This window comes from Quercus suber, unplaced genomic scaffold (genome assembly GCF_002906115.3).
Source record: "Quercus suber isolate HL8 unplaced genomic scaffold, Cork oak 2.0 scaffold_2, whole genome shotgun sequence".
Classification (NCBI taxonomy): domain Eukaryota; kingdom Viridiplantae; phylum Streptophyta; class Magnoliopsida; order Fagales; family Fagaceae; genus Quercus; species Quercus suber.
This window is the reverse complement of record NW_027069469.1, coordinates 4,428,336-4,440,151: the sequence shown is the minus strand read 5'-3', so window position 1 is coordinate 4,440,151 and position 11,816 is coordinate 4,428,336. Positions and strand designations below refer to the sequence as shown.

General features: G+C 33.7%; 1 protein-coding gene across 1 annotated transcript in view; it reads right to left on the bottom strand.

Annotated features, from left to right (window-relative positions):
• Positions 1-1,715: 1,715 nt before the first annotated feature.
• LOC111999124 (uncharacterized) overlaps positions 1,716-11,816 on the bottom strand; it is a 34,298-nt gene continuing 24,197 nt past the window's right edge. The window contains exons 7-9 of the mRNA XM_065764085.1: positions 6,749-6,784; positions 5,652-6,082; positions 1,716-2,008 (exon numbers count right to left, since the gene is read on the bottom strand). Coding sequence (XP_065620157.1) covers positions 1,988-2,008; positions 5,652-6,082; positions 6,749-6,784 — 488 coding nt within the window. The 3' untranslated portion in view covers positions 1,716-1,987. The remainder of the gene's footprint in view (positions 2,009-5,651; positions 6,083-6,748; positions 6,785-11,816) is intronic.

The window sequence follows — 11,816 nt, the reverse complement described above, 5'->3', positions numbered from 1 at the left end:
GGTTAGACAGATTTGCCTCTCAGTTGTTACATCTTGGTTTTGAAGCTTCCATGGCTGATTCCTCTTATTTGTGTATCAGTCTCCTCAACTCATCATTTATCTCCTTGTGTATGTTGATGATATTATCATCACAGGCAACTCATCATCTCAAGTCTCTCATCTGGTCACTGCTCTTAGTCAAGCTTTTGAGCTTAAGGATTTGGTTCTCTTTCCTACTTCTTAGGCATTCAAATTATGCCTTCCAGATTTGGCCTCACCTTATGCCAATCCAAATATGCCTCAGATGTGCTTCACAAGTTCAACATGGAGAATTCCAAGCCCACCAAGACTCCTTGCTGTCCTAATGTGCGTCTTACTCCATTTGATGGTTCCGTTTTACCTGATCCATCTGAATACAGAAGCATGGGGGGAGCTCTCCAATACTTGACATTCAGACGCCCTGATTTGGCCTTTAGTGTGCATCAGCTTTGCCAGTTTATGAATCATCCCACTACTTCTCATTTAGAGGCAGCCACAGCATGTTCTTCATTATGTGAGGGGTACTTTGCATTTTGGCATACATCTTGCTCCTGGTCCTTTCACCTTCTCAGCCATCTTTGACGCGGATTGGGCTGGCGACCCACTGACAGAAAGTCTACTACTGGCATGTTGATTTTCCTTGGCTCAAGCCCAATTTCTTGGTCTTCCAAGAAACAATCCACTATTTCATGTTCTTCCACAGAGGCAGAATATCGTGCCTTAGCCTCTACAGCAGCTGAATTAGCTTGGCTTCGCACACTCTTTAAAGAACTTAAGCTGTTTCTCCCTCACATTCCATACGGTGGTGTGATAACAACTCTGCTATTGCTCTGGCCTCAAATCTTGTGTTTCACTCCAGAACCAAACACATTGAGGTTGATTACCATTATGTGAGGGGTTGTGTTCTTTGGCCGTGACAATTTTGCTGATATTTTTACAAAAATTGCTGGTCCTCATTTTCTGGTTCTGCGGAGCAAATCTTGGCTGAATCTGCCTCGAGTTTGAGGGGGATGTTGAGAGTAGTTCCAGAAGAAGTCATAAAGAGAAACAGAGCATGCCAACGACTAGTTTTCCAACGGCTACTTAGCAATCATTAGAACGATGTCGTCTGGATACACAAAGACTTGTGAATATATTTAATGAAATGCTACATTTACACTTACTGAAACGCTGCGTTTTGTATAGCTATTGTTGGAATAAGTTCAATCTGTTAGGCAATTATTAACCATTGCTTAGTTCCTAATTTCCTCCGTAATTTACGGATCCATTCCGTGAATCCAGGGATCTCTGATGAGGCCGTGGTTGACCCTTGTGTATATATATATAGTGTACATCACTGTAATGAATAGTTGAATAATAACTCTGCCAAAATTTTTCTCATTTTCTCTCTCTCAAACTTCCTCTTTTTCTCTCTAAGCTTGTAGCTTCTCTCTGAGTGATTTACTGTGTGAACACCATTGTTGTATTTTGTAAAGCTTGGGTTGAAACTTTTCAAAACAGACCCTAGATATTTTTTTCTCACCCAAGCACTTCAATAGGACCATTTCCCTTCTTTTTTTTTTTTTTTTCCTCTATATAAATTTTTATATAGATAATTTGTCTATGAAATTACTAATTTTTCTTGCATTATTATTTCTTAGCCTTTTTTTTTTTTTTTTGCCTAGATATTTCTTAGTCATTTTGAAGGAAGCGAAATGTTTTCAAAACAAGGGTGTCAAGATATGAAATCATAAGTATTAGTGTATAATCTATGCCTATGGGGCCTTAAGCACATTGTATTATACTTGTTTTATACTCATATTACTTGTAAAGTACCCATACATCTATTTATATAAAGCTAGTCTCTCGTACAGTTTACAAGCAATTCACTATACAGAGAATTTCTTCTCATCCCTCTGCATAGTCAGAAGTCTTCGATAAGGTCTACCGCTATTAAAAGCCACTCGCAGTTGCAAGATCGCAGCCTCCATCAAAACCAGTCTCCAGACATCTGATCATATCACTGATCACTCCATTAAGAAGATCTCTAATCAACATACTCAAATGTAATAAGAATCGATTCAATCAAAGCACTAATGAGAAACTTCCACTAAGTTTAATGAGACCCACATTGTTCTTATCCCTAAAACTAAATATCTTACGAAAGTGACTGGATTTCGCCCTGTTAGTCTATGTCATGTGGTTGGCTTCAAAAATCCTTGAAATAGACTAATAAAAGTTTACCTCCTATTATCAGTGATACCAAACTCTATTTGTGCATGGAAGGTTAATTACCAATAATATGATGCTAGCTTTTGAAACTATGAACCATATTAGTTAAAAAGGGGTGAAAATTGGAGAGATGTCTTTGAAGTTGGACATGAGCAAGGTGTATGATAAGGGTGGAGTCGGTGTGGCTGGAAAAACTTATGGAGAAACTTGGGTTCATTCTAGATGGAGAGGGCTAATGGTGTAGTACATTACATCTATAACATATTCTATCAAGGTTAATGGGGTTCCTCGAGGTTGCATAACTCCAAATAGGGGCATGCATCAAGGGAACCTTTGTCTCCTTATTTGTTCTTCATACATGCAAAGGTCTTTCAGCTCTAATAAAAAAATCTGCAAAGGCTGAGTCTTTACATGGTCTTGCAGCTTATAGGAGAGGTCTACTATTTCTCACATTTTTTTTTTTTTAATGACAGTTTGATTTTTTGAAAAGGATCTAGAGAGGAATGTGACTCTTCATTAAGGATTCTTAAGGTGTATGAGTCGGCCTTGGGGCAGCAATTGAACTGAGCAAAAGCATCTTTCTTCTTTAGCAAAAACGCCATGGATTATATGCAAGAAGAAATCAAAACTAAGTTTGAGGCTCAAGTCATTCGCCAAAATGAAAAGTACTGTTGGGTTAAGATAGCTTGACCCCGGATAATTATCAATTATCTAAGTTGATTAATTAAGTTCAATTTGCATGCAAAATGTGAAGGCACCAACAAATCACCAAAATACTAAATGTAGCAGAAAATAAAATTAACACGGTGATTTGTTGACAAATGAGAAAAGCCTCGCAAGACAAAAACTCCTCCAGGTGATTTTAAGGTCACCGTTCCAATAATCCACTAAGCAATAATCAAAGCGATTACAAGTATAAGGAATCTTACAACTATTCTAGCCTATCCAAATACCAACTTACAGTTCAACCTTTGCTCCAATACTCAATTGGACTTGATCTTGTAGTAGCCTTCTTTCCTTTTAATGCATTAACCTCCAATTTGTGACTAACCTTTGCACGGATCCAAGTACGTGACTAACTGCAGTAACTTGAACAGATGTTGATTGCAAAGTTCTTCACTTCATCAATAATGAAGATCTAGAAGCACTTTGTTACAAAACTCTATGGTGTACAAATACAGTAGTTTCACATAAAGAAAATAAGTCTCTTGGTCTTTGTATTCATGTGTGACGGCCTTTAAAATAAGCCTTATATATGTATAGGGTTGTGAGAAAAGAACCCTAAACAAATACACAAGACTGGGCCAAATTTCAAATCTAGAAATTTTGAAATTGTTGTTCTCGATAGATTGAGCTACTGTTGAGCTATCTATCGAGTTTCACATTAAGCCTCGATAGCAAGCATCTGTTGAGCTATCTGTCAAGACTTAATGAACAGCTTTTCTTCACTTTTTTCTTGTACAATCTTTATGTTTTTAAATACTTGACTTGAACAACATATTTCTCGAAGTACTAAACCCTCTTAGATCTATCCATTACAAGTAAAGTGCATTTTGTAAAAATATTAGCCAATTACAATAAAATATGACCCTAACAAGTACCCTTGTCTTCCATCTCTAATTGGCCGGTCTAAGTGCGATACTTTTATCGATCTTATGGAGAAATTTGCTAATAAACTTATAGGTTGGAAGGAAAAGCTCTTATCTAAGGTGACAAAGGAATATTGATTAAAGTTCTAGCTCAAGTAGTATCAACATATACTATGAGTTATTTCAAGTTACTAGACTCTCTTTGTGATGAGATGACTAGCATGGTTTCCAAAAGCTCAGGGGGGATGGGTTTCAAACTGTTAAAAGATCTTAATTTGGCTTTATTGGCTAAATTGTGATTTGTGGATGCTTCGCTTGGGAAGAGGCCATCTTATTTGTGGAGTATTATGGCTGCTCAGCCTTTAGTGCAGCATGGAATGAAAGGGGGTTTGGAAATGGTAAGATTTTGGCTTTGGGTTGATAAGTGTCTCCCTACTCCTAATGCTATAATTGTTGCCGACTTGGCATCCTTGTTTAATAATTTTACAGCTTTCTACTTCTCAAAAAATAATACTAATAATAATACTATACTAAATAAAAAACTTTTGAAACCCCATAAACCCGAATCACAACCCCAAGGTCTCCAACCCACTAACAATATTAAAACTCTCTCAAGCTCTCTCTATGTCTCTCTAAGCGAGTTGAAGTTCTCACTCATTCTCAACGGGTTCAACTCTCTCTCTCTCTCTCTCTCTCAACCCATGTGAAAACCAACTGTGGCTTTCTCTCATTTCTTTTTTCTCTCTAATCTCAAGTTGTCATTTTGGGATATGGGTTTGATTGGTGAGGGTTGACTTGGTTTTGGGATATGGGTTTGATTGTTTGATCTAGTTTAGAGAGAGAGAGAGAGGTGGTGGTGGCTAGGTTTTTCTAGGTTTGATTGTTGTTGTTGTGAGCTAAATTGGCTAGGGTTTTTTGGATTTGTGTGTTTGATTTAGTGAGCCGAATTGGTTAGGTTTTTTTGGGTTTGAGATTTTTGTTTGGGTTGGTTGTATTTTGGATTGATTTGGTATATTGGGGCTTTGGGATTTGATGATTTTGCATGAGTTGGAGAAAATGGGCTTTTGGGATTTATGATTTTTTATAATTGAATTTTTTGGGTTTTTTGTGTGGTTATTGCCAAGAAAATTTATGGGTTTATGGGTTTGTTGGAGATTGGTTGGGTTGTTGGCTTTATGGGTTTGATTTTGCTAGAGGTTTCGGTGTTGATTGTGTTAGAATTGCTAAATTTGATCATGAATGGGTTGGTTATGTCTTGATTTAGGGGAAGAACATGACTATTCATGTTTTGGGGAAGAACATGAATGTTATTTCCGAAAAAATAATGAAAAGCAAATAAATAAATAATAAATAAAATAATAATAATAATTAGATTGAAAGTTTTTTTTTTTTAATTTATTGTATTTTTTTGGGTAAATTTACGTAGTTTTTTATTTATTTATTAAAATGCTGACGTGGCATTTTTTTTAATGCCAAATACAATTGATTATTATTATTATTATTATTACTATTATTATTATTATTATTATTATTGTCACGTCAACATTTAACATGCCAATGATGCATTCAGTCTGTCATATGAGATACTGCCATTAGTAAGATGACGGTACGGATTAAATTGAAAACCAGCATTTAGGGACCAAATAGGAGTTGAAAAATGTGGAGACCAAAGTGAAAACTGGCTCAAAATGCATGGACCAAAAAGATATTTTTGCCTTGCTAATAAGGTAAGAACATAGCAATTTCTACAATTCTAACAGTAAACCCACGAGAGATCTGAAAACAAATCAAGAGTGAAAGTATATCAAAATGATATAAAGTGAGAGGTATTACCTTATACCATTGTAATTCTCTTTGCATCTGTAAGGCAGCGCCTGGAATGTAACATAGTCCAGTGGAAGATTCTAACATGGCCGCCATATGTAATATATTATTGCCATCGCTATCTTTAGTAGATAATATTGCGTTCTTAACAGGAAATTTGTATACGAGGCGAAATACATCAATCTGACGATGTAAAACGGCGCACATAAATAGGTTTCTTTGTGTGGGAGTTTCGATGCTCCACACAAGTTCAGGACATCTGGACAGAATAGTATCAACAAACACAATCATCCCTTTCTTGGCAGCTTTGACGATGGCATGAGGAACAAGAGCTTCATCTAGTTCTTCAGCTCTTAAGCCTGGTAACGCTTTGCACAATTGACATAGAAGTTCATTGGATTGGATGTGAAGCAACTTCAATTCATATATTGGTTTGATTACTGAGTCAATAAATGAAAACAATGTTTAGTCAACTAGATCAGGAAAAGTAGATATATATATATATATATGTGTAAGTGGAACCAGTGAGTCTACAAACAAAGAAGATAAAGTGCACACAGTTCACAGTTCCAACGGTCACTAGTTCGACGGTCACTTGAGTTTAAATGTTACTGAGAGTCAAAACGATGATGTTTGTCTAAATGATAAACGACATCGTTTCTCACTTATATCTGGCATGACTTATTCAAGGCAGTAAACGGTGTCGTTTTATGAAGCCGTTCTTCCTCACTGAGCATGTTCTTGACTTGCTCTGTTTCAACAGATTTAGCTTCAGATATTTTGTATAGAGTGGAGATATTTTCTGTGTACAGCAGTCATTTTCTGTTATAGGGTTGTTAGAGTTTCTTAGATAGGATCTTTCTACAAACTGTGGTAAACTATATATTGTGATGTATGTGTATGAAATTAATTAAGCTTGAATACAAAATTCAGAGAGTTCTCTTCCCAACTTCTCTCTCTGTGTTTCGTGTTTTCCTCCATTGTTAAAGCTTCAAGCTTATCCTAATTTTCACAATATAAAACTCAATGAAAAAAAAGAAAAGAAAGATAAAGACGAATGCAATCCATCACTAAAATATGAAATTGATTGACTAAATGAAGCTTACCCAAGAGTCGTCGGAGATTCCAAACCAATCCATGGCCTGCAAAGTAAAAAAGAAAAAAAGAAAATCAAATTCTCATGTTGGTATGGCCGGTTTATTTCTGACTATCTAATTTTGCATAAATATCAGAGATACAGTGACTTTAACGAATAAACTGGTTTAATTAAAATAAGCTTCAATGTTATTGATAAGCTTTTAAGTGTTAATAAAATATCTGAGTGGAGAAAAAATAAAACTTAAATTATCATGAATTAGGTTTATAAGTCAAACCACATACTTTGAGAAATAGTGGTAGAACATTCACTATGACACAAAACATCAACAAAATTGAGAATCAATTTGGTCTTGTTGCAAGGCGATTTATCATGAAAAATACGTTAAATTACCGATTGTCTCAAAAGTTTATCCTATTAAGATATGACAAATTTAATCATTTAACTACATGCTTCTAACATTCCCCATAAATTGTAATCCGAAGCTACCATTTAATAGATGAGACACAACACGTGAGAATTTAAATGAAAAGTAGAGTGAAGGAGACAGAAATCGAATTCAAGACCTCCCGATTTGATACCATATTAAATTATCAATTGTTCCAAAAGTTTAAACTATTAAAATATAGTAAATTTAATCATTTAACCACGTACTTTTAACAAAATATTTTCTTACTTAAATGCCTGATGGATAAATATAAAGAATCTCCTAAAAGTTTTAATATGGTTTTACGTACTAAAGAAAGCCTGTGACAAGATACCTAACAAGGTTATGGTATAAAGTTTACAAAAGAAAAAAGTCCTTTCAAAATATATTAAGGGGATTAAAGATATGTATTACATATTAGTTTCCTAGAGTAAAAACAAGTGATATTGAAATCTTGTATTAACAATTTATAATAATGGAGGTGTATAAATAGATCAGGTTCCTATTTATACTGACTCTACCCTCAATTTTCGTGTGTTCCAAGATCATTGGAAATCTTTATCCATGTAATTTGAACCCTAACCAGACAAGTTTGCTCAAGCCCATCAATTGACTAGATGAGTAGTTGGGGGCTCATTCAATACACTTTAACGTGTCAGACACTCCAACAAACTCTTCTTTCCATGATTTTGCAGACTTCTTCACGTGGTCAAATCCACGGGTCGCGCTAGATGTATTTCAGGGGTTCAAATGAACCCGACTTTTTATTAAAAAAATATTATATATATAATATATTTTTTACCGGTTTAATTTATCATTAAAAATATTTTTGCATACTATGGTTTAAATTTTGCACACTCTAATCACATATCAATTTTACTATTTTTTTTTTCTTAAATCACTAACTTTATAATAAAAAATTATTATAACATAATAACGATACACATACATGTATCAAATCCTCTGCATTTCCTGAATATTAAATTATATTAAGTTATATTATATTTACATTATATATGCATATATTTACACACATTACAATTCACACAAATTATTTTATAATAAAAATAATAATAATAATAAGGCACATATCATATAAATACGCATAATTAACAAATACTCGCTCTTTACTCTTAGAATCAAAGATACTGAGATAGTCAAATAGAGAAGAGAGATGAGACGAGATTCATGAGAGAGATTCAAGCATTTGATTAGTTAAGTAGACACTTAGTGTATTATTGATGCATGGATGTGTGTGGTTGTGTTAGTCAATAATTCATATAATGCAAGTAAGATGAGTTTTGCTATTTAGTATAAAATATTTTTATAAAAAACAATGACAAATAGATAGTGACAATTGCATAAAAATAAAAATGTTATACAAACTTAATAAAATAAAATAGTCATATCTACCAACATTGACAATAGATAATAACAATTGATAATGAATTATCATGTGTTGATTTCAAAATATGAAAACTCATAAAATGATATTGTAACATTTTATGTATTTGCGACTGTTTTTTTTTTTTTTTTTTTTTTTTTGGTCAATAACTAAATATATTTAAGTTTTCTTTTTATTAAATTTTGTTTAATTTAACTTTCTAAATGACCCCCTAAAAAATATTTCTGGAGCTGCCACTGGTCAACTCGGTGATTTTCCATTTAAAAGTGACAAACATCTGATCTTATCATCTTGGACTAGGTCTCATCCAACTTGTTCTTCGTCATTCTCCTTGGTTCTTGTCTCTCGACCATCTGCAGAGATCCTTAGCCGAAAACTTTATTTTTACATGCACATCTTGCCGTTTATCAAACGAATAAAATAAAATAAAATAAAAGTTCATTAAAAAATAAAAAAAATAAAATCATTTCTTGCCCCTTTCTTCCATGGTTTTCAAACCCGGACCGGACCGTACGATCCGACCGGAAAAACCTCGAACTAGCCATTTTTACGGTCCGTTTAAGGTGAAGAACCATCCCATGCGAAAAAAGAATGAACCCGTACAGACCGCAGTCCGACCGCTTGATTCACACAATTCAAACGGTTGCTTTGTTTCAAGCCTTAAAACGGCGTCGTTCCATCTCCTTTGTTTTTTTTTTTTTTTTTTTTTCCATATACGGCGTCGTTTGGAGCATACTCATGAACAAAATAGAAACCTTGAAACGGTGAAACCCTCGCCTCACTCTCCCAATCACTCTCTGAGCTCTCTACCTCTCTCTCACTCTCTCAATTGCATCTCTCATCTCTACCTCTCTCCCTCGTCGCCGTTGCAGCTCAGCCCAGATTGCAGCTCACTCTCTCAATCACTCTCTGCCTCTCTCTCACTCTCATTACATCTCTGCCTCATCGCTGTCACTCTTACTCCATCGCATCCTTGCCCAGATTGCAAGGTACTTTATCCTTTTTAATTCTTCTTTCTTTTATGTCAATTTATATTTTTTGGCCAATTTTTCTCAAGTTATCAAGCAACATATCATCTGGGTATTGTTAGAATGTTAGTTTGTTACTAATGCCAATTTGAAATTTCCTGTTTAATTTTTTTTTTTTTTTTTTTTTTTGGTGTAATTACTGCCCAAATTGGATTGTTGGGTTCATTTTTAATGCCAATCCTTGTCTGTATTGTTGCTGGTTCTCCAGCTCTTTCAATAAAGATTCTTAATTATTAAAAAAATAATAATAATAAAACACAATATTAATAGATTAGGTGGAGGGTCTGTTAAATTTGTGCTTCAATGTGTGTTTATATTTTATAATTTTTATTTGATAAGTATGTGTTTATATTTTATAAATATTTAACATTTTTGTGGAAGCTATTAAAATACATGTTAATCAAATGTTGTTGGCTCCGTAAGAAACTGATCTTTCAGAAGTTCTCAATAAGGCAATACTGATAAGGTTCATGCCAGTGAATTGCTTTGCAATTCCTGTTGAATTTGATGTTATAATATATATATATATTTTTTTTTTTGATAAGTGATGTTATAATAATTGATATTGTATAAAAGCACTGACTACACAATCAGAATCTTGATTCTCACACTGGGATTTCACCAGTTCATTCATTTGTTCAAACTTGTGTGTAGATGATAGCAGTGAGGTTGAAGAAATTGATTTGGAAACATTTGAACAACCTATTGGCCCTCCTCCTAAATTTTCAGGGAATGATGATGAGCATGATAACTTTCATGACATTGATGATTTATGATCATAATAATTTTGTTGGAACTTTGAAGTTCTATTTTGTATATTAGAGATAATTTCTGTCTTTTTGTAAGATACAGTGTGTAACTTGGAGTTTGAAGTTTTATTATTGTTTTTTAGAAATAAGTTTTATGTATTTTTGTAAGAAACAATGTGGAGTTGTGTACTGTAACTTGGAGGCTTGTTTATGCATTTTTACTTTGTACTTTTATGGATTGATTGAGTAATTCATCTTTATGTTTGCTAAGGATTTGACATTTCTTATTTGTCTTGTGAAAGTTATGATATAAAAAATATTTGAAAGATAGATCTCTAAATGAATTAGACTATTTTAGTTATTTTTTTCTTTTTTTTATTAATTTAATGTTTTTATATATATTTAAAATAATTATTAAATTAATTATGACGTCAACCTCGGTTCGACCTCAAAAACCTTGAACCTCTCCCTTTTACGGTTCAATGAACAATCCGGGTCTAAAAACCATGCTTTTCTCACGTTAATTTAGTGTCTCTTGAGCATCGCTTCTTTCTTGATGTCTAAGTTGTGGATTCAACACTATAAATCTACTTTCCCCAATAAATCTTAGCTAATGTTTCAGTGGATTAACTGCTCCTTAAGTTTCTTAATATTCCCAAGGAGAATGAAACAAGCTTCCTACTCTTAGCGACATTATGTGGGATCGGATTTGGATGCTCTGCAGTTAATCATATCTATCAACCGCGCATGATCTCATATGAAAACTTCGGAATCTCTAGCTAAATGAAAGTAGCCTAAGCAATCTTGAAGCCTCAGTCAAATGGTTGGTTTGAGTTTTACTTCAATTCTGTTGCTCGTGACAATGAATCCTTTCTTGTTGTGGTACGTCTTACAAAAAGTTTGTCATGCACTTTGATTTTATTTTTATTTATAAAAAAGGTAAATAATGGAGGGAGGAGCTAGATTCGAAACTCATACCTCAAGTAACATAGAGGATGCTATACTATCACCAAAAAAAAAAAATAGAGGTTAGGACTGTCACTTGAACCCCTATCATGCTTCTTAAGAGTGTGAAGTTTTTTTTTGGAATTTCTACATGGGCTAAAGCAAAGTCTTCCCTAATTGTTATTTTAGCAACGAGGAAGTTAGGGCAATGCCATGAATGTGATTTCGGCCATCAAGGAAGATGCATCTGCTAGCAGTTGAAAAGAAGGAAGCAGTGTTCTTTATGCTAAAATAGAGCTCAAAACATTTTTCGGTAATTTGTCCTTTTAACATTAAGTTCCGATGTTAAAGGAAGAAACGTGACAAAACATGGAATTCATCGTAAGACATGATCGAAGACAAACAAGATCTGAAAAATATATATATATATATATATATATTGAATATATTAAAAAAAACAATTTTTGTGTATTTGTCTTGGTTGAAATTTTTTAATACTATATAAAGTGTATTTGAATTATATA